At 42.4% G+C, this 23,726-nt stretch overlaps 1 protein-coding gene across 13 annotated transcripts in view; it reads left to right on the forward strand.

Moving 5' to 3' along the window:
• Positions 1-401: 401 nt before the first annotated feature.
• The window catches only part of NCOA6 (nuclear receptor coactivator 6), an 82,303-nt gene continuing 58,978 nt past the window's right edge, over positions 402-23,726 (forward strand). For 7 of the 13 annotated variants that reach the window (XM_066234587.1, XM_066234594.1, XM_066234599.1 and 4 more), the window contains exons 1-3: positions 402-601; positions 20,480-20,585; positions 20,942-21,223. In XM_066234587.1, coding sequence (XP_066090684.1) covers positions 20,989-21,223 — 235 coding nt within the window. In that variant the 5' untranslated portion in view covers positions 402-601; positions 20,480-20,585; positions 20,942-20,988. Of the gene's footprint in view, positions 602-982; positions 1,117-5,433; positions 5,545-12,921; positions 12,994-19,990; positions 20,084-20,479; positions 20,586-20,941; positions 21,224-23,726 lie in introns of those variants that run through there. The other 6 variants (XM_066234588.1, XM_066234589.1, XM_066234590.1 and 3 more) reach the window with 6 other exon arrangements.

Here is a 23,726-nt window from a genome sequence, read left to right on the forward strand (position 1 = left end):
TGGGGTAAATATCCAGAAGTGGAATTGCTGGATCAATCAGATGGTAATTCTATGTTTAACCTTTTGTGAAACCACAAGCACTATCATTATCTCCATACTTCAGATGGGTAAACTGAGGCAGGAAGAACGGAGTTGTCCAAGAATACACAGCTAGAAGCCTCCCATAAAGCTGTGCAGTGACTCTGAAGTGGGGCAGGAGCCACAGAGGATATCACAGCGCCAGGAGACACAGAGACCCATTGGGTCCCGGTACCAAGCTCTGCACCCAAGTGAGCGGATGCGCGCTCCGCCTCGCGCGCTTGGGGACGTTTGGTCACGTGAACAAGCCCCACCCACCCCTGGTCCGCCCCCGCCCCGCCCCCTCCCGCACTCCCTCCCTCTCTCCCCTCCCTCCCCCTCCCTCCCCGGCCCGGTCCGGCCCATCCCCCTCCCCGCCGGCTCCCTGAGGCCCTGCCGGGTCGGGCTGCTGGCAGCCGGGCGCCGAGGGCCGGACAGACGGGCGCCCGCGAGGACGGACGGACGAACTCACGGAGGGCCGCGGGCACGCACGGCCCGGGCCGGTGCTCCGAAGCCCGGCCGGGAGCGCTGGGGCCGCGCTCAGGTGAGGTGACGGCGACGCGGACACGTAAGGGGTGGGCCCGCCGACCGTCCGGGGTCCCGGGCCGCTGGCTCCGCTGGAAGCAGGCACCGCCCGGGCCGGCGCGGGAAAATGGCGCCGGCCGATCGCGGAGCGCAGCCCCTGTACGGGCCCGGCCCGGAGCCGCCCCGCCCGCCCGCCCGCCTGCCTGCCCGCCGTGCTCGTGTCCCCGTCGCCATGTTGGGGAGCGGGCCCCGGGCCTGCGGGCGGGGACGCTGGAGGAGTGGGGGCCCGGCCGGGCTTGGAGAGGGTGCCGGGCACGGGGTCTGGGGCGCTGAGGGAGTGCAGAGCGGGCCGGGGTCTGCACGGGGTGGCGTTCCAGGCCCGAGGAACTGGCGGGAGCCGGACGTGAGGTCGTGGCCGGGTCGCAGACAAGGGACTCTGGGTCCAAACGGAACCGGGGTCGGGGTCCATGGAGCGTGGGAGGCAAGACCTGGAGCCGGGTTAGACCGTGGGCGGTGTTCAAGACCCCAGCGCCGGTAGGACCCGGAGGGGCGTGGGGTCCGAGCCCAGGCTGTCAGGACTGTGGCAGTTCTTTGGGCGAGGAGGAAGGGGTTGATGAGAAATGGGGGCTCTTTGGGTGTCCGATCGGGGCAGTCCTCGGAGTCGCGGGGCTGAATTGCAAGACCGTATAACTAACTCCTAAGGGACCGGGGACATATGTGCCCCCAAGATACTCCACTCCTTTTTGGGGAGAGCAACAAAAAAAGGGAAAGGTTCGATAAGGAAAAGAAAAAAAGAAGGATGAGGTTTGGGAGCAGGAGCTGGCCAGCAAAAGGGGTGCAGGATGTAACTGGTTGGCAAGAAGAGAGGCTCCATCAACTTAGGGAGTTTGTGTGTGTCTTTAAAGGGAGGGACCGGCCTGTTTGTGGGCGGTGACCTAAGGTGTCTTCCCAGGAAGGGGACAGCCCACTGTTTTAAGAGCAGGGTCACCTGGGGAGGTCATCGGAAAGGCAATTTTGAAGCCAGTAAGAATAGTGAGGTAATGAATGTATAAAGACTACAAAGGTCTTAGAGATACTGTAACAATTTCAGATGAAGTATTGATTTTAGCTGATACATTAAAAGGTAAAGTTGACTTCTCAACATCTCAGAAGTTAGTGACAGAGGGTACTGGCATGCTGGTCTGCTGCCTCATTCAACACACTGCCCTTGAGGAATTTGCAGGTGGGCAGAAAAATGTTAAGAAATCAAGCATGGCAACTTATGTCAAAGAACTATTAATTTACCTTGTTTTTGTAATGAGTTTGTCAGTTCAAAGACTGAGGGGGATACAAAATGTATAGGTAACCAGGCGGTCATTTCTAGCCCACCTGCATTTGTGCAAAAAAGTTATTTTCAGGGCTCTTTTGACTTCTAATTTTATAGAGTTCTAAGAGATGCTCCCTTTTTCTTCTAGGTGTTTACTATATAACAAAAGGACATAAAAAACCTTTTAAAAAAACTGAACAATGGCAGAGACCTACGATCTATATCGTGATCAAATTTGAATTAAAGGGAAGAGTTGAAAGTTCAATTGGGCTATGGGAGAGTTGTGAGGGAAAATGCAAATCAGTCATGATAGAGTAGTTCTAGGGTTCCCATATAATCAAAAAGGACTTTAAACAAAAAGGTTGTAAGGACATTTTATAATAATAAGATTTCCAATATATATTCAATACATACGTATTATAAGTATATAAAGCAATGTGATTCATTTTGTGTGGATCTAACAAAGAAAGAACCTTGTCTGTGCCATGGGCCCCTCTAGCATCTAGTAAAGCTTATAGACTGCTCTCAGAATAATATTTATAATTACATAAAACAATACATTTGATTACAAAGGAAACCAGTTATATTGAAATACAGTTACCAAAATACACAGATTATGATATAGTAATATAGATACACTTCTTTGTCGGCACGTTATAAAAATTTATAACTATAATTTTAAAGATGTGATGAGCACAAATAATATTTTAAGATATCTACAACTGTAGTATGATATAAAGATATTTGTGATTACTGTGATAGAGTCACAGATCCTGCTAATACTGGAATGGTTTATTGCCTGAATTCATATTTGAAGAAGATAACTCAGAGAGGATAGTGAAAATAAAGAAGTAATTTCTTATTCAAGTTCATGGATTCCTTTCTCCCCAGAAATTCTATCTGTGGACACCTGTCTATGAATCCCAGGTTAAGAAACCCTAATCCTACCTGACCTGTAGTGGCGCAGTGGATAAAGCGTCCACCTGGAAATGCTGAGGTCGCAGGTTCAAAACCCTGGGCTTGCCTGGTCAAGGCACATATGGGAGTTGATGCTTCCAGCTCCTCCCCCCTTCTCTCTCTCTCTCTCTCTCTCTCCTCTCTAAAATGAATAAATAAAAAATTGAAGAAAAAAATTAAAAAATAAAAAGAAAAAGAAACCCTAATCCTACCATAAAGCATGTCTTCCATTCAATGTACATGGTTTTTTTCTTAAAGAATTTATTGATTTTAAAGAAAGGAGAGAGAGAAAGGGTGGTGGGAGGGAGTGGGAAGCATCAACTTGTACTAGTTGTTTCTCATATGTGCCTTGACCAGGCAAGCCCTGGGTTTCAAACCGGTAGCTTCAGCATTCCAGGTCCACACCTTGTCCACTATGCCACCACAGGTCAGGCCATTCAATATCCATTTGCTGTGTGCTAAACATCAACTGCATGTCAAGCATTAAGCTGGGCTTTGAGAATTCAAACTTCTTTAGAGCAGGGTCAATTTTACTTTTGATATTCAGTCCCTTTAGAGTAGACAATGATAGTTCAGGATGGTAAATGCCAAAGGAGAGTCATCAAAGTTTGTAAGGACACAGAAGTGGGCATGTCTCTGCTCTAGGAATCAGGGAAGGTTTTGTGAAAGGATGACATTTGAGATGTGTCCTGAAAGGTAGAGGAGTTGGCCACATGGAGAGTTGGAGAGAAGAGTAATTGAATGTGGCTGGAGCATTTTGTGTGAGTGAGTGTGTGTGTGTGTGTGTGTGAGAGAGAGAGAGAGAAAGAGAGAGAGAGAGAGATGGAGATGAGCCTGGGAATATTGATTAGCATTTGGTTGTGAAGGACCTTACTAAGGATTTTGGACTAAATCCTTAGCTGATAGGGGGGCATTCAGGGTCTTAGAGGAGAGAAATATGTTATGAGGTTTAATTTCAGAGTCTTCAAGGAGGGGATCATATTATGAGGTTTAATATTTAGGAGCTAAATGGATGTTCCTTTAGAAGGAGGGTGATCTAGAGAGCAGGGAAGAAGTAATGAGGGCTTGAACTCAGGCAGAGACTTTGAGCATTGAACAGCATTAGAATTTTCAGGTGTTGATAATTGACATTGTGTGTGAGTGGTAAAAGAAATTTTTTAGATTTCTATTGAATAGTTTGGGATGGTGGCTGTCAAAGAGGTTAAAAATATGAATGTAAAATGAAGTGAGAATTGTCACAGTTAATAAGGGAGAAGATGCTCTTTGGTAGAGTGATAGACTTTTGAGAACCACTCCAAAACTGTCAAATGTCGTTTTTGCTTCAGGAAATTAGGAGTCAGCAGATATAAAAGTCAGGGAGAGATGGGAAATAGTCCTGGAGTGTAGGAAAATCACAACTATGTCAGGGTTCCACAAGTTATGGCCCATAGGTCAAATATGGCCCACTACCTACTGATGTAAATAAAGTTTTATTGGAATACTGGCACACTTATTAACATACTGTCTTTGGCTGCTTTCACACTATCAATGGCAGAGTTGAGGTTGTGATAGAGAATATATAGCTCACAAAGCTGGAAATATTTACTCTGTGGTCCTCCACAGACATTTGCCAGTCCTTGATCTGTGTGTTTGAATGTTGGCTGTTCAACTGCTATTTTGTCATCTAGTTCCTAAACAATGGAGAATAACCATCCTGGCTCTGTCCTTCTGCCTGGGTCCCCCACGCTCTGTGTACCTGCAGCATGACGCACATCCCTGAATGTTTTATATTGGTCAGTGATGCCAGGGTCTTCTGTTCTCAGTTCTGCTTTGTGGCAAATGTGGTAACGCCAAATATTTACAGCTTAGACTATGCTGGGGCTGGTTTTGCCATTTTTCTCTTAGATTGTCTTTTTCAAAAGATTTGTTTATATTTTCTGGTTAATCCTTTGTTGGTTATATGTATTACAGATGCCATTTTCCAGTTTGTTGCTAATCTTTTAAATCTCATTAAGTTGTCTTTTGTTAAAAAGAAGTTCTGATTTTTAATAAAGTCGAATTTATCAATCTTCTCCTCCCCCAAGATTTTTTTTTAAGTGCACCATGACTTTTTTTTTTTTTTTTTTTTTTTTTTTTCCTTCTTTTTTCATTTTTCTGAAGCTGGAAACAGGGAGAGACAGTCAGACAGACTCCCGCATGCGCCCGACCGGGATCCACCCGGCACGCCCACCAGGGGCGACGCTCTGCCCACCAGGGGGCGATGCTCTGCCCATCCTGGGCGTCGCCATGTTGCGACCAGAGCCACTCTAGCGCCTGGGGCAGAGGCCACAGAGCCATCCCCAGCGCCCGGGCCATCTTTGCTCCAATGGATTCTTGGCTGCGGGAGGGGAAGAGAGAGACAGAGAGGAAAGTGCGGCGGAGGGGTGGAGAAGCAAATGGGCGCTTCTCCTGTGTGCCCTGGCCAGGAATCGAACCCGGGTCCTCCGCACGCTAGGCCGACGCTCTACCGCTGAGCCAACCCGGCCAGGGTGACTTTTTTTTTTTTTTTAAAGATTTTATTTATTCAATTTTCAGAGAGGAGAGAGAGAGAAAGAGAGAGAGAAAGGGGAGGAGCAGGAAGCATCAACTCCCATATGTGCCTTGACCAGGCAAGCCCAGGGTTTCGAACCGGCGACCTCAGCATTTCCAGGTCGACGCTTTATCCCACTGCGCCACCACAGGTCAGGCCTCCTCCCCCAAGATTTTGAAGTTATTCTTTATATTATCACCTTGAATCTCTACTGATTTGTCTTTGATGTTTAGACCTCTAATCCATCTGGAATTGACTTGTGTGTGGTGTGAGAAAGGGACCAGTTTCGTATTTTTCCCTATGTACAGTTAATTATTCCAGCACCATTTATTGAACGGCTTTTGTTTTCAAATTGAGAGTTCTTTTGGTGGACTCTGAAGTTCTAATCCCAGCTCTACTGCTTGCTAATTGTGTAACCTTGAACAGGTTTCCTCAGTTTCCTCATCTTTAGTTATTTTAAAGATTTTATTTAATAAGTTTAGAGAGAGGAGAGAGAGAAAAGGGGGGGAGCATCAACTTGTAGTAGTTGCTTCTTGTATGTGCCTTGACTGGGCAAGCCCAGGGTTTCGAACCAGCGACCTCAGTATTCGAGGTTGGCACTTTATCCACTGCGCCACCACATACATACACGTCAGGCCAGTTTCCTCATCTTTTTTTTTTTTTCTCTTCTTTACAGAGACAGAGAGAGTCAGAGAGAGGGATAGACAGAGAGACAGGAACGGAGAGATGAGAAGCATCAATCATTAGTTTTTCGTTCCACATTGCAACACCTTAGTTGTTCATTGATTGCTTTCTCATATATGCCTTGACCACGGGCCTTCAGCAGACCGAGTAACCCCTTGCTCGAGCCAGCGACCTTGGATCCAAGCTGGTGAGCTTTGCTCAAACCAGATGAGCCCGTGCTCAAGCTGGCAACCTCAGGGTCTCGAACCTGGGTCCTCTGCATCCCAGTCCGAGGCTCTATCCACTGCGCCACCGCCTGGTCAGGCCAGTTTCCTCGTCTTTAAAATAGGATAATAGTATTTATCTCATAGGATTATTATGCGGGTTAAGTGAGTTAATTCATGTAATGTGTAGAACAGTGTGGCACCTGGAAAGTTCTCAGTGATGTTACCTGTTGTTCTGCACTATTGTTTGTAACTGAATCCTAGCAGTAAGCACAGAGGAGAGGCTTGATATGCCCAACACATTTATAGAATTAGTTTGGTTTTCTAGTCAATATAGAATGGTTGAGAGCTGGGCTGAGTGTTGCAGGAGATGCCTCCAGGTTGTCTCTTAGTTTTAGCTGCTGCCTTTGACTCTCTGCTGAGCTGGAAGTCCTTCTACCCTGACACTTATTTTACAGAGTACTTCTGTAGCAGAAAATACAGACTGGCAGCTTGTGGTTGGATTTGACCTACAGACACCTTTTTGTTTGGTGCATACAATATTTTTATTTTATTATTATTATTTAGAAAGAGAGAGAGATCGAGGGGCAGACAGTAAGGGAGAGGGGTGAGAAACATCAACTCATAGTTGTGGCTCCTTAGTTGTTCATTGATTGCTTTCTCATATATGCCTTGACCAGGCAGCTAGCTCCAGCCAAGCCAATGACCCCTTGCTCAAGCCAGCAACCTTGGACTTCAAGTCAGCGACCTTTGGGCTCAAGCTAGTAACAATAGGATCATATCAATGATCCCACGGTCAAGCCAGGGACCCCATGCTCAAGCTGGATGAGCCCACGCTCAAGTTGGAGACCTTGGGGTTTCGAACTTGGGTCCTCAGTGTCCCAGGCTGATGCTCTATCCACTAATTGCCACTGCCTGGTCAGGCATACAGTATTTTTAATGTCATAAAATTTTATACAAATTTCAGAGTTTCTGACTTATCTTGAAAAATTGGAAGATCCATCAACACCAAGGCCATTTTCTGTCATAGTAATACAATAAAAGCTGGAGCTTTTAGCTGGGATGTGTGTTTCCTGGTTTTCTAGATGGTCCTCACTACTCACTTGCTTTGCACATTCCCTTTTATCACACTGTAGGCATTTAATTTTCTGGTTCTTACTTTACTGAGGTTTTAAATATTTATCTTTCCTAAACCAGTAAATGACATATTGGGATAGGGTCAGAATGGCCAGAAACTGACAGATGTGTTTGTGAGCAGGTAAAAACTAAAATCTATTTCTAAGGCTGACTCATACTTGATTATAATGAATAAAGTGATAATTGAAATTAAAAGATGAGATGAAATTCAGTTCAACTCACTGAATATTTAGGCATCTACTATATGCTGGCTACTACATTAGAAATGACCACACTGGTGATAGAAAGGAAAATTAGCTGGCCAGCTTTATGAAATACTGCAGAGGCGGTCTCTTTACTTGTGACGTAGAGCTGTTTTCCAAAGGAGCAGTGGATGAGAGCGAGGACATGTAGGAATTCATTCACTGGACATTGAGCCCTACCACAGTACATTTGGCTAGAACTCTGTAGGACATGAAGATGAATGGAGCCAGGGTTTCGGTGTCATGAGGGTTGTATGTAATGTATGATGGTCCTGGGGTATCAAAGAATAGTACCTGAAAGAGGTAGCCTTTGAGTAGAGCTGCCAAGAATGGTTAGGATCCTAAAACTTAAAGAAGCAGTTTTTTGCAGGCTGAGTGAAAGCATGATTGTGGAGATGGGTGTTTAGAAGATAGTAACGAATCCAGTTTGGCTGGAGAACAAGATTATAACCGGGCTGCTGTTGGAGTTAAGGCTGAAAATGGAGATTGAACAACAGCAATAATAATAGTAGTAGCTCAGATTTTTTTTGCATGTATATTGTTTGCTAGAACTAGTGTGCCAAGCATTCTATAAGTAGAATTTCATTTAAACCTCACAACAACCCTGTGAGATTGTGAGATAGGCATTATTTTTAATCTTTTTTTTTTTTTTTTAGTTAAAGAGACTGAGACATAAAGCTAACAATTGATGAAGAAAGAACTTAAGTCCAGGCAACCCAAGTCTCTTCATAATATACAACTGAATCATGGAGGGCTTTGACTCCTTTTCATTTCCAAGCTGAGAAGTTTGGACTTGACTAGTAATGGGGAGTCATCAAAAGTTTTTAGCCATATGGTGGCATAATTAGAGCTGTACATTAGGAAAGTAAGCCTGGTCATGAAGAGGAGAAACAGCATGGGGAGAAAGGAGAGATACGGAACTAGCTTGCTATCTCCTGCCTCACTAGGTTGGGTGCTCCTTGAGGACTGGACCTGTGTCTGTCTGTCCCTTCCTCCCTCTCTGTGGCCCCTGTGTCTACCTAGTGTGTTGTCTGGCACATTTACTTATTTAAAAAAATTTAATCTTTCTTATTTAACCTTGTTCTAAAATGACAAGGTGGCTGCCTAGGAGCTCAATAAACATTTGCTGAGTTAATAAATGAGTAGAAAAAAATAAAAAAATAAAAAATAAATGAGTAGATATATATGTACAAATATGTATATATAGGGAGTACTATGACTTTGTTGGAAGGAGTAATGGAGCCCTAGAATTTGGTGATAAGCTATTTTATATATACACCCTATTAGGCAAAAAAACCAGAACCACATCTTCATTAACTTTTGAAGAATGGTATATTCTGTCTCACTTAGAATATTTTTCAGCTAGACTATTAATGATTAATTAATATTAACTATGTCAGTTAAAAAGCTAAGCTCATAGGAACAGTAGAATGGTGGTTGCTAGGGGCAAGTAGGTGGGGGAGATGGAGAGATGTTGGTCAAAGGGTACAAACTTCCAGTTATAAGATGAATAAGTTCTGGGGATTTGATGTACAGCATTGTGACTAGAGCTAACAAGACTTGAAAGTTGCTAAGAGAGTAGATCTTAAATGTTCTCAACACATACACAAAATGGTAACTATGTGAGGTGATGGATGTGTTAAGTAACCTTATTGTTGCATTTGTGATATATTTTTCAATATGTACGTGTACCAGTCTCATATACTTTAAACTTACACAATGTCTATTCATTATATCTCAGTAAAGCTGGGGGGGAAATGATGACAGTTAATAATGTTAATGATCACCAAATTCAGAGAGTATTTAAATTTCAAATAGGTATTTAGGTTTGTATTTAGCATTAAGGAGCTGCAAATTCCCACCCCACCCCACTCCCACACACAGGAGGCAGAAGTTCCCATTAATCAGCTGTTTTACTGATATTGAACCATTGAATATAGAATTGGTATTAGTTCCATATACCATTTATGTACATTTTCCAGAGATCAAACACCAGCTTTCTGACACAGGAAGAAATAGTTGCAGATTTTTGAATCAGATTCCTGTTTTGGATTTTACTAAGGGAAATTATTCATTAGGTTAAGTGCCTTGCCATAATTTAAAATTTTTTTCCCATTGACTTGAGATAAAGTGGGGGAAGGGAGGGAGAAACAGAGAGAGAGGGAAGCAGCAACTTGTTCCACTTAATTGTTCCATCTAGTTTTGCACTCACTGGTTGCTTTTTTTTTTTTTTTAAGATTTGTATTTATTGATTTTACAGAGAGACGGGGGTGGGAGGGAGCGGAAAAAGAAGTATCAACTCATAGTTGCTTCACTTCAGTTGTTCAATGATTGCCTGTTGTATGTGCCTTGACTGGGCAAGCCCAGGGTTTCAGACTGGCAATCTCAGCTTTCCAAGTGGTTGCTTTATCTGCTGCACCACCACAGGCCAGGCATTGGTTGCTCTTTGCAGGTGCCCTGACCAGGGATCAAACCGTGACCTTGGCGTGTCGGGATGATGCTCTATCCACTGAACAACAAGGCCAGAGCCTTAAAATTTCATATTTCACTAATTTATCTTTTGTTTCTTATACTAAAATGTCAGGACTGAAGTTTAAGAGTTAATGTCAATATTCCCTAATCTCTTAAATTGTCTATTATCCTTACCAAGTGCACACCAGTGTTGTTACCATATTGAAATGCTAATCTCCTTAACAGGCATTTTGTTGATCCTTTCAGGGAAGTACATTTCTACTATTTGGCTGGAGGTTTGCATACAATTTCCCTTGGAGCCCTGGACTTGGGAACAGGAAGCATGTACTACTGCTAGTTTTATAAGAGCCTCATGAGAGGGTGAGGCAGGATGGGCTAGGATCTTACTGTGGTTGTGCCATGGCAGATTGTCTTTGACAGTTCATGGGTAGCTGTTTATTCAGACACTTTTAAAATGCCTCACAAATTATCCTGAAACAGTTAAGCCTAAGTGGTTAAAAAACCAACTTAATTTCTTGAGTACTTTAAGTGTAATATCCAGACTTAGGTTTATAAGGCAGATAGTGTAAGAATTCTAGGATTCTTGTTTTACAGAGCTACTTAGAACATTTGAATAGAGATATTTCTTAAAGTGAAAGCATATAGAATTAACATTCTTTTTTTTTTTTTTTTTTGTATTTTTCTTAAGTTGGAAACGGGGAGGCAGTCAGACAGACTCCCACATGCGCCCAACTGGGATCCACCCGGCATGCCCATCAGGGGGGATGCTCTGCCCATTTGGGGCGTCGCTCTGCCGCAATCAGAGCCATTCTAGCGCTTGAGGCAGAGGCCACAGAGCCATCCTCAGCGCCCGGGCAAAGTTTGCTCCAATGGAGCCTCGGCTGCGGGAGGGGAAGAGAGAGACAGAGAGGAAGGAGAGGGGGAGGGGTGGAGAAGCTTATGGGTGCTTCTCCTGTGTGCCCCGGCTGGGAATTGAACCCGGGACTCCCGCACACCAGGCCAATGCTCTACCACTGAGCCAACCGGCCAGGGCCTGAATTAACATTCTTTATAAGTAGTCCTTGGCCCTGGCTGTTTGGCTCAGTGGTAGAGTGTCGGCCGGGTGTGTGGAAGTCCTGGGTTCAATTCCCAGCCAGGGCACACAGGAGAAGCGCCCGTCTGCTTCTCCACCGTTCCCCCTCTCCTTCCTGTCTGTCTCTCTCTTCCCCTCCCACAGCCAAGGCTCCACTGGAGCACAGTTGGCCGGGGCACTGAGGATTGTTCCATGGCCTCCGCCTGAGGTGCTAGAATGGCTCCAGTTGCAAAGGAGCAACACCCCAGATAGGCAGAGCATTGCCCCCTAGTGGGCATGCCAGGTGGATCCTGGTCGAGCAAATGCAAGTCTGTCTCTCTGCCTCTCCACTTCTCACTTCAGAAAAATACAAAAAAAAAAAAGTCCTTGAATTTTTTTTCTTTTTTTTTTTTTACAGAGACAGAGAGTCAGAGAGAGGGATAGGTAGGGATAGACAGATAGGAACGGAGAGAGATGAGAAGCATCAATCATCAGTTTTTTGTTGCGACACCTTAGTTGTTCATTGATTGCTTTCTCATGTGTGCCTTCAGCAGACTGAGTGACCCCTTGCTCAAGCCAGAGACCTTGGGTCCAAGCTAGTGAGCTTTGCTCAAACCAGATGAGCCCGCGCTCAAGCTGGCGACCTCGGGGTCTCGAACCTGGGTCGTCCGCATCCCAGTCTAACGCTCTATCCACTGCGCCACTGCCTGGTCAGGCTCTTGAATTTTCTTAAATCTAGAAAGAACCGGGAGATTCTGTTTAGCTCTAGCTTAGTGATTCATCCTCTCATTTTATGATTTAGGAATATACAGCTTTATGGGAAGGTCATGACTAGAACTCCAGGCACACTCTGCTATGTTCAGCCTAGCTCTCTTTCTGTTCTGTTACCCTGTGTTCTATTATCATAAATAATGCTAGTCTATTCTCAAAATATACCCAGTTGATTTTACTACTCATAATTTGACATTTTTCTGTATGAAAACATTTTAAGAAGTGAATATGGAGGTTAGGAAATCGTTGTGTGGGCTTTGGCTTTTTTTCACTTCCTTAGATGAATGGTACAGCAGTGGAGGTGGTGCACAGTTGTGAACCCAGGACATCTGTGTTTCACATTTGTTTGCTTGTTTGTTTTTTACAGTTGTCATCTGTAATAAATTTATTTCAGAGTATAAGTAAATGTTCAGTTAAAAGGTATAATCAGCATATTTACAGTTTTGCAACAGAAAGAGTAGGAAAGCGACAACAAAAACTTAAGTTTGTAACTAACTACATTATGTGACGTAGGGCAAATCATGTAACCTCTATGGGGCTCTGTTTCTGCTCCCTACTTAATTAGAATCCTTCATGGGTTCTCCCCAGGACAAATGTATTGGTTTTTGTTTAGTATTTGTTAATTGCAGCAAGACTTGCATAATGCAAAATGTACAAATCATGAGGATATTGAATTATAAAATGAGCACCTTAGTGTAGTCACTATTAATGTATTTTGAAAAGCATCCTTGGTGATTATGATAGGCTTTTCTTGTTAAAAACAAACAAATAAAAACCCTGGACTTGAAACTGTAGATAATCTCATGTGTTTACAACTTTTTAGAATGAAATTAGCAGAAACAGTAGTAGAGAGAATGAATTTGAGCAGTCATAAAAATTTTACTTTGAAGAGATATATTGGACTTATATTTTTAGTCTTTTTCTTCTGATGTCTCTCTTCCTCTTTGCCCTTTTGTCTTTCTGTCTAGGTCCTGGATAGAATGGAGAGGGGTCCTACTGAACCTCTATCTTTTCTGAGAGTGGTCAGAGTTCTTACACAGGTCTGTTGATTCTATGAATACAAACGCCAGTTTGATTTATAAAAAACAGTTTCTACTTCAACAAAGAAATAGACTTTACTTTTTAGAAAAGAAGACGTTTTTATCTGAATGTTTGTAGAGTGTTTTACTTTGGGAAGCTGCATTGGGCCTGTGGATTAGACCCAAAGTGACTGAGTTAAGGTCTGCATGTAGCAAAGCAGTTGGAGTATCAGTTCTGATGGAAATACAGCTGTATGTAATATGGAAGAATTCTTTATTGGTTTCATAGAAAGTACCAAGATGAAAAGGTGAATATATTAGTTGTCCATGATTCTGGAGAGGATTGCAGTCATGGATAAATCCAAAAAGGAAAATAATTATTTATTTGATTCTCTTTATGTTGTTCTCAGAATGCATAACATTGCAAAAAAAATCAAAGCTAGGCCCTGGCCGGTTGGCTCAGTGGTAGAGCGTCGGCCTGGTGTGCAGAAGTCCCGGGTTCGATTCCCGGCCAGGGCACACAGGAGAAGCGCCCATCTCTTCTCCACCCCTCCCCCTCTCCTTCCTCTCTGTCTCTCTCTTCCCCTCCTGCAGCGAGGCTCCATTGGAGCAAAGATGGCCCGCTGGGGATGGCTCCTTGGCCTCTGCTCCAGGCGCTAGAGTGGCTCTGGTCGCAACAGAGCGACGCCCTGGAGGGGCAGAGCATCGCCCCCTGGTGGGCAGAGCGTCGCCCCCTGGTGGGCGTGCCGGGTGGATCCCGGTCGGGCGCATGCGGGAGTCTGACTGTCTCTCCCCGTTTCCAGCTTCAGAAAAATAAAAAAATAAAAATAATCAAAGCTATCTTGCGAATTTCTGATTCAGAAATGGGCAAGTATATATATTTAGGTTTTTGTTTTTAGCACAGGAGAGAGAAGGAGTGATAGACAGCAGTCAGGGACAGACGGACAGGAAAGGAGAGATGAGAAGCATCAACTCAGTTGTGTCACCTTAGTTGTTCATTGATTGCTTTCTCATATGTGCCTTGATTGAGGGGGAGGGGGCTCTAGCCAAGCCAGTGACGCCTTGCTCAAGCCAGTGACTTTGGGCTCAAGCCAGTGACCTTGGACTTCAAGCCAGCCACCATGGGGTCTCATGTCTATGATCCCACACTCAAGCCAATGACCCCCGCACTCAAGCTGGTGAGCCTGTGCTCAAGCCAGATGAGCCTGACTCAAGCTGGTGACCTTGGGGTTTTGAGCCTGGTGCTCTTATCACTGCGCCAGTTCAGGCTAGTTGGGTTTGGGTTCTTTTTATAGTTGGTTTTGAGTTTTACTTTTCACTCATCTACTTCTGTCATCACCATAAATGAACTATATCATTAATCAGAAATAGAAACTCTAACTCAGTGATTTCCCAAATTTGTCTTCACATTTCAAGTCACCTATGGAGCTTGGCAAACTACTGATACCTTTGTCTCCCCCCTCCTCCACCCCAATTGGGATTTTATTTAATTGGCCTGAGCTTTAGAATTTTAGGTGATTCTAGAGTGCAGACAAGTTTGAGACTCCTACTCTAGTTGTAGATCTGGCCACTATGCAACTTGTAACTTTTTTTTCATAAATATTTAGATAAACATATAAATAAGGGGATAAATATTTTGATTTAAGAATCCTGTGCTTTAAAACCCAAGTTTTTACTAGAATGTAAACTCCTTAAAAGCAACGACCATGTCTGTATTTTCTTCACCATGATATCTTTAGCATTTAGAATAATACCTGGCATATATTATATGTATTATATGCTTAAATAATTTTTTTTTTTTTTACAGAGACAGAGAGAGAGTCAGAGAGAGGGATAGATAGGGAGGGACAGACAGATAGGAACGGAGAGAGATGAGAAGCATCAATCATTAGTTTTTTGTAGCGACACCTTAGTTGTTCATTGATTGCTTTCTCATATGTGCTACAGCAGAGCAAGTGACCCCTTGCTCGAGCCAGCAACCTTGGGTCCTCTGCATCCCAGTCTGATGCTCTATCCACTGCGCCACTCCCTGGTCAGGCTTAAATAATTTGTTGAATGAGTGAATGAACCTGTCAGTCTCTAGAGCAGCGGTTCTCAACCTGTGGGTCGCGACCCCGGCGGGGGTCGAACGACCGAAACACAGGGGTTGCCTAAAGCCATCGGAAAATACATATTGAAAAAACACAGGTTGAGAACCGCTGCTCTAGTGGATCTTGATTTCTCACTGGCTCTTAGCTGCAGGTTGCTCTCTGTGCCTTGTCGTGTGGCCTCTTCAGCATGGCATGCTGGAAGGCAATAGGGAGTCTCCTAGGGAGATAGAAGTCGTAATCTTTTATAACCTAATCATGGAAGTGACATCCCATCATCTTTGCCATACTCTATAGCAGGGATAGTCAACCTTTTTATACCTACCGCCCACTTTTGTATCTCTGTTAGTAGTAAAATTTTCTAACCGCCCACCGGTTCCACAGTAATGGTGATTTATAAAGTAGGAAAGTAACTTTACTTTATAAAATTTATAAAGCAGAGTTACAGCAAGTTAAAGCATATAATAATAATTACTTACCAAGTACTTTTATGTTGGATTTTTGCTAAGTTTGGCAGAATCAATCTTTAAAAAACAACTTACTATAGTTAAATCTATCTTTTTATTTATACTTTGGTTGTTCCGCTACCGCCCACCATGAAAGCTGGAACGCCCACTAGTGGGTGGTAGGGACCAGGTTGACTTCCACTGCTCTATAGGTTAGAAGCAAGTCACTAGGCCAGCCCACACTCCGAGAGAGGATATTACGCAAGGGGTGAATACTAGGAGGCTGGAATAATTGGTGTTCATCTAAGAAGTTTGTCTACCGTAGAAGGCATGGCTTAGTGCCAGGCTGGGACTAGATAGGACATAGAGAGGGGTGGGGAGGAGGGGAGGATGTGAAATTTTCCTTACCTTCCCTCTATCAAACTGTGTCTTCTCTCTACCTTTCACATTAGCCTCTCTCCCCTTCAAGAAAAGAGACATAAAGGTCATTCCCACAAAAAGATTTTAATCTTGAGTAGTACTGTTTTTGAGAGATTCAGTGAAGAACTTCCTGAATTGGGTATTGTTTAGATACATATTTTTTTTATTTTAGATTTTATTTATTCATTTTTATTGGAGAGAGAGAGAGAAAGAGAGAGAAGGAGAGAGAGAGAGAGAGAGAGAGAAGAGGGGAGGAGCAGGAAGCATCAACTCCCATATGTGCCTTTACCAGGCAAGCCCAGGGTTTCGAACCAGCGACCTCAGCATTCCAGGTCGACACTTTATCCACTGCGCCACCACAGGTCAGGCTAGATACATATATATATTTTTTTGAATTTTGCAAATGTAATTTTGGGCAGAAGACACAAAGAAGGAGTTATATGTGCAGAATGATTTGGTTTTTTCAAATGGGCGCTTCTCCTGTGTGCCCTGGCCGGGAATCGAACCCGGGTCCTCCGCACGCTAGGCCGACGCTCTATCGCTGAGCCAACCGGCCAGGGCAAAAGTTTGAATAGATACATATTTTTTAATGTTTATTTTATTGATTTTTAGAAGGAGGAAAAGAGAGAGAGACAGTAACATCAATCTGTTTCTGTGTGTGCCCTGACCAGGGATTGAACTAGCAACCTCTGTGCTTCAGGACGAAGCTCTAACCAACTGAATCACATGGCCAGGGCTAGATATGTATTTAATTTAATTTAATTTTTTTTTTTTCATTTTTCCAAAGCTGGAAACAGGGAGGCAGTCAGACAGACTCCCGCATGCGCCCGACCGGGATCCACCCGGCATGCCCACCAGGGGGCGTTGCTCTGCCCCTTTGGGGCGTCGCTCTGTTGCATCCAGAGCCATTCTAGTGCCTGAGGCAGAGGCCACAGAGCCATCCCCAGCGCCCGGGCCATCTTTGCTCCAATGGAGCCTTGGCTGCGGGAGGGGAAGAGAGAGACAGAGAGGAAGGAGAGGGGGAGGGGTGGAGAAGCAGATGGGCGCTTCTCCTGTGTGCCCTGGCCGGGAATCGAACCCGAGACTCCTGCACGCCAGGCCGACGCTCTACCACTGAGCCAACCGGCCAGGGCCTAGATATGTATTTTAAAAAGCATTTTGTTATAGAAATTGAGAGAGATACAAAACCAGAAGACTATCTTGAAACCCTCATGTACCTTTCACTTAGCTTCAACAGTTTATTTTCAACTTTGACAATATGGACATTTTGGTCTGGATAATTCTTTTTTTGGAGATTGCTCTATGCATTGTAGGACATTTAACAGCATTCCTGACCTCTATAGGCAGTATTCCAAATATAGTAGGGATATACTATATTTTATCCATTTACTAATTGATGGGCATTTGGGTTATTTCTGGTTTGCTTTCAGTTTGAATCTATGATAAATAGAGTTGTTATTAACTTTCATAGGCAAGTCTTTATGTAGACCTGTTTTCATTTATTTGGGGTAAAAACCTAGAGGTGAGATTGCTGGATCCTATGATAAGTATATACTTAACTTTATGAGACACTACCAGATTGTATGTACCTTTTAATGTTCCCACCAGTATGAGAGTTCTAGTTGTTCTACATCCTTGTCAACATTTGATATTGTCATTCTTTTAAATTTTAACCATTATAGTAGGTGTGCTATTTCTTTGTGGCCTTTTTTTTTCAATTACAATTGACATACACTGTTATATTAGTTTCAGATGTACAACACAGTAATTAGACATTTATATAACTTGTGAAGTGATAGCCCTGGTAAATTTAGTGCCCATCTGACACCATACTGCAGTTTGTATCATCTCTTTTTTTGAGAGAGAGAGAAAGACATCGAGAGAGGGACAGATAGGGACAGGCAGACAGGAAAGGAGAGAGATGAGAAGCATCAATTCGTCATTGCAGCATCTTAGTTGTTCATTGATTGTTTTCTCATCTGTGCCTTGACCATGGGGTTCCAGCTGAGCCAGTGACCCCTTGCTCAAGCCAGCGACCTTGGGCTTCAATCCAGTGACCTTTGAGCTCAAGCTAATGAGCCTGCGCTCAAGCCAGCGAACCTCGGGGCTTCGACCTGGGTCCTCAGCATCCCAGGCTGACGCTCTCTCCACTGCTGCCTGGTCAGGCTGTATCAGTTTTAGATACTCATGTTATATTTGCTTCACAAGAAAATTGGGAAGTTTTCTTTCTTTTTATATACTCTGGAACAGTTTCAGATCATTAGACTTATCTCTTCTCTACAAGGTTAATAGTGTTTCCATTCATTCTGTACATGGTACTTTTGGGGGCATTATTATATTTACATAGACCAGAGATTTTCCTCTTTTTTGTATCATGATACACATCAACTAATTAGTAAAATTTTGTGGTGCACCAAAATATATATATTTTGCTAATCTGGAAAAAAAAAGTATAATTGATTCATTCACACAAGATGTCTATTGTTGTGTTAGCTGTTGTCATTTTTTAAATTTGACAGTCTGAAGGAAAAGAGGTCAGTGCCCCTAACTAGTTAGGTATTACATGTTTTAAAAATTCTTGCAGCACACCAGTGTGCCTCCTGTGACACACCGGTTGAAAATCACTGACATAGGTTTGAGCAAAAGCCTGAGCAAGAGTCTCTGTGTTCCTTTTAATTTCCTTTGTGTCTGTGGCTATCTTACTTTATATATTTGGATTGTCTTCCTTTTTTACTCACTAGATTAAGTAGTGGTTTAAATATTTTACTGATTTTTCTCCCAATGTACCAATTTTTGGATTTATTTGTCAGTTTTGCTAATGTTTTTTTACTTTCTGATTAATTTCAGCTTTCGTTTGTATTAATTCCTTCATTTTGCTTTCAGTTCACATTATCAGTTTTTTCCCTAACCATTTGAGTCAGATGTTTAATTCTTTGTTTGTTCTGATAAAGGTATTTATGCCTATGACTTTTCTTCTTTACTGATTTGGTTGTATTCTTTAGGTTCCAATATGTAGTATTTTCCTTTTCTAGAAATTTTGCAATTTTTATTTCATTTTTAACCCAAGTCCAAGATTTTGTTGTTGTTTTAGGTGGAAAGGCCTTTGTTTTTTATTTTATTTTATTTTAAATTTATAATTTTAGTGCATGGTCAACAGAGTATTTGGCCTATCTTATTGTTGTTACTTTTTGGATGTATTGAAATTTTCTTTATGGCCTTTCCTGAAGGTTAATTTTTATTAACATTCCATGGAAACTTAAGAATGGCCTTCCCCCCCCCCCCCCCCGCCCTTCTTTTCCAAGTGAGAGGATGGGAGATAGAGAGACTGCTGCATGTGCCCTGACTGGGACCTACCCAGCAACCCCCGTCTGGGGCCCGTGCTCTGCCCATCTGGGGCCATGCTCACAACTGAGTTATATATTTTTAGCACCTCAGCTGGAGGTTCCACAGATCCATCCTCAGTGCCCAGGGGCTGATGCGCTCTAACCAATCGAGCCATGGCTGCAGGAGGGGAAAAGAGAGAGAAAGGGATAAAGAAGGGGTGGAGAAGCAGATGGTCTCTTCTCCTGTGTGTCCTGACTGAGAATTTAACCTGGGACATCCACATGCTGGGCTGATGCTCTACCACTGAGCAAACTGGCCAGGGCCAAAAATGGCCTTTTCTTGAGTTAAAAAATAATTAAGGAATAGTTTTTCCTCTAATAATTATTTATTAATATATAGTGCATTTACTCATGTAAAATTTTGAGATTATAAAATCAATATTTATCAATTATGTAAAACTATGACAGTCAAGTTAAAGACATTGTATATAGATATTAAGTGGGAAATTTTTTCTGAAGCATGCCAATATTATGTACTTTCTAGGCATAATCCCTGTGTGTATAATAAAGAACATTTTAGAACTTAAACTGAAAATTTAATGAGTAAAATATATAAAACTATAGGTAAAATAGGAAAGAACTTAAACCTACACTTTATGAAGCTTAAACATGAATTTTGAAATGATGTTAAAAGAAGTGTGTTTTGTTTTGTTTTTAGGTTTTATTTATTGATTTTAGAGGAGAAGAGAGAGAGAAGGCAGGGAGGAGCAGGAAGCATCAACTCATAGATGTGCCTTGACCAGGCAAGCCCGGGTTTTCAAACGAGCAACCTCAGGTTGACATCTCTTATTTAGTTTGTACACAGCATATTTTGGTTTGGGCACTAAGTTCTATAAGCAGTGAGGCATGGTGTTAATTTATTTTAATTTGACAGATTTAAAAATGAAGGTATATCATGGGCTGTAATGTTTAGGGTCCCAGTTTCATGATTCTTAAATGAAACTGGTGTATGTCCCTGCGTTGATTCTGTATTCTGAATGCTTACTGATGAGTGGTTCAAGGTCTCAGAAAAAATACTTTTTGTAGACTTAAAGAAAACCCTATTTTAACATTGTCTGGAGATGTCTAAGTTGACTTGATAACTTGTGGTATTTGCATGAACTTCTGTTGCAAAAATAGATGATCTGTGTAATTCCTATATAATATTGTGACTTCCTTTTTTTTTTTTTAGAATTTTTATTTGGCTGCTAGCTTGAAATACAGGCCCTAAAAATGCCAGCTTGTTTGGATGTAGAAGATCACCTGGATAAATGATAAAAATTAAGAAAGACATTTTGGTGAGTGAAACCTTATATGAGAGAGTAGCTATGGCTCAGCTTAATTCCAGGCAATAGAATGACGCTACCAACATTACGTAGCAAGTAAAAAACTGTTTTCTTCATCATCTACTGTTGTGTCAAAAGACAAGATAGTCCTTCAGCCAGGTATTGGAGACATCGGCACATTTAATGACGCCAAAATGCACTATGTTTGAGTACCTTGTCTTCTGGGGTTAAGAGCTTTGGTTAATCTCTTTTTTCTCGGGAAGTCCACAGCCCTCCCAAGAGGCACATCGTAACAACTTAACTGTATTTTAAATATCTGATTGTATAATTATGCATTGCAATGCTTTTTCTGTCTTCTCTTTTCAAAGGTTTTCTTATTGTCCACTTGGCACATGCTTCTGGAATAATATTCACCATGGTTTTGGATGACCTTCCAAACTTAGAAGATATCTATACTTCCTTGTGTTCATCATCAGTGGAAGACTCAGAGATGGATTTTGACTCTGGATTAGAAGATGATGACACAAAAAGTGATAGTATTTTGGAGGATTCCACAATCTTCGTGGCCTTCAAAGGAAATATAGATGATAAAGACTTCAAATGGAAATTAGACACAATATTGGAGAATGTGCCCAGTTTGTTACACATGGGTAATTTGCTTTAATTATTTTTTTTCCTTCTAAGTGTTTGCTCTTTTATGGTTATCTTGAGTTTTACAAACAAAAATTTTGCTGTACTGGTTTGAGAGACTGATTTTAATTACAAAGTTGGAATTTTAGGATTTTTTTTCTTTATAGAAATATTATTATGTTTCTTTTAAGTACATGGAGGAACTCAACATAGTAATACTTAAATAATCTGCTCTAGTAGATAGGAGTAATTCTCGTAACCAAAATATATTTATTGTTTTTAACTCTCTGGTCTTTAGTGTCCTTAACTGTAAAATAAAGAGGGTAGACTGGATCTTTAAGGCTTCTTAAAGCTTACAAAAATCTTTTACTCCATGGTTCTACTTAAACTATACTTGAAATTTCAATCAGAGGTTTCTAATCAACAGATTGCTTGATCCAGCCATCAGCTATGTGTTATGGCCCTTTCATTTTTTTTTTTTTTTATGTTTGAATTTTATTGCTAGTGCTTTGAAAATTTAAATATTTTACATAAAAATTCATATTTGGGGTTTATCTTTAAAAATGGAAAGCTCTGATAACATTGAGCTCTCCCTCTGTCCCCAATAGTGCTGAAAAGCAGCTTTCACTGAGGGCAGGCCCTTACCTCACTGCAGTTCCCGTCCGGTCTCTGCACACACTTACGTTACGGCTTTGATCTTGTGGGCATTTGTGTTTTTGAACCTTGGTTTACATGTCCTCCATCTTTTCTGGTTAGCACAATTATCTAATCCCTTCAGACATAGTGCAAAGCCTAGGTTTTATGCTTCTATACCAAATCTTGATTTGATCAAGTGCTCATTAGTTTTTTTAGGTTTGGCTTTTTATTTTCTTTGAGATTTGATATCAGGAGAGAAGCTGCTGCTGTTTTTTTCAAGGACTTTTTTACTGTGTTATATAAGACATTTTATAGTTATGGATTATTTAGCATATAGTATTAGAGAACTTGATGTGTTAAAGTTGCAGTTATCACTATCATTGTCACTATAATCACAGTCATATCATATTATAAGGACCCAGTTGGGCCTGGAATTGTTCATTGTTCTTAATTACCCACATTTCCCCCCTTGTTTTCAAATTGTTGAGTCAGTTTATTTATGGCTTTTAAATAAATTACCAAACCCAGTCTTATGCTTTATCAGATTATATTCTTGGTGCAAAAAGTATTTAAGTCAGATCTTCTCAGATATGATGGAAGTTAAAATTTTTTTGATAAGCCTGACTGGTGGTGGCGCAGTGGATAGAGTGTTGACCCAGGACACTAAGGTCCTCAGTTCGAAACCCTTAGGTCTCCAGCTTGAGTGCAAGGTCACTTGAGCCACAGGATCGTCGACATGACCCCAGGGTTCCTGGCTTGAACCCAAAAGTCATTGGCTTGAAGCCCAAGGTCGCTAGCTTGAGCAAGGGCTCACTGGCTGAGCTTGAGTCCCCAGTCAAGACACATATGAAAAGCAATCAATGAACAGCTAAAATGAAGCAACTATGAGTTGATACTTCTCATCTCTTTCCTCCCTCCCTCTCCCTTCCTGTCTTTCTCTCTTTTAAATCAATTAAGAAAATTTTTTTATAATATATAACTACATTATAGACAGGAATTTTTCTGTAACCATATGACAAGTAGATAGTACCATAAGCATATTTGATATTTGTCTAGACCACATACAAGATTCCAGTACTCTCAGATTGGGAGGAAACCCTATAGCATCTGTACTGTGTGGAACCAGGATTCCAAGCTTCCAGTCTTTTGCTGTTTGGAGGTGTGTCATGGAAATTGACCTGAGAATCAGAGCTGGATTTTTTTTTTTTTTTTTTTGCATTTTTCTGAAGCTGGAAACAGGGAGAGACAGTCAGACAGACTCCCGCATGCGCCCAACCGGGATCCACCCGGCATGCCCACCATGAGGCGATGCTCTGCCCACCAGGGGGTGATGCTCTGCCCATCCTGAGCGTCGCCATGTTGCGACCAGAGCCACTCTAGCGCCTGGGGCAGAGGCCACAGAGCCATCCCCAGCGCCCGGGCCATCTTTGCTCCAATGGAGCCTTGGCTGCGGGAGGGGAAGAGAGAGACAGAGAGGGAAAGCGCGGTGGAGGGGTGGAGAAGCAAATGGGCGCTTCTCCTGTGTGCCCTGGCCGGGAATCGAACCCCGGTCCTCCGCACGCTAGGCCGACGCTCTACCGCTGAGCCAACCAGCCAGGGCTCAGAGCTGGATTTTAATGCCATCTCTGATGCTTCCAGGTAGCCATAGGATCCTGAGCCAATTACTTACCCCTTCTGGGCTTCAGTTTCCTTGCCTGTAAAGTGGACTTGGACTGAATATTGTCTATTTTTTTCTAAATGTCTGTGATTATATTATCTTACTGTTCTTAGCAAGCGATCTCTTTTTTCCATATTAGAACAAGTGAACTTTATGTCTGGGTAACTTTTTTTTTTTTTTTTGAGCAAGAGAGACAGGAAGAGAGAGATGAGAAGTATCAACTCATAGTT

Source organism: Saccopteryx bilineata, chromosome 6 (genome assembly GCF_036850765.1).
Source record: "Saccopteryx bilineata isolate mSacBil1 chromosome 6, mSacBil1_pri_phased_curated, whole genome shotgun sequence".
Classification (NCBI taxonomy): domain Eukaryota; kingdom Metazoa; phylum Chordata; class Mammalia; order Chiroptera; family Emballonuridae; genus Saccopteryx; species Saccopteryx bilineata.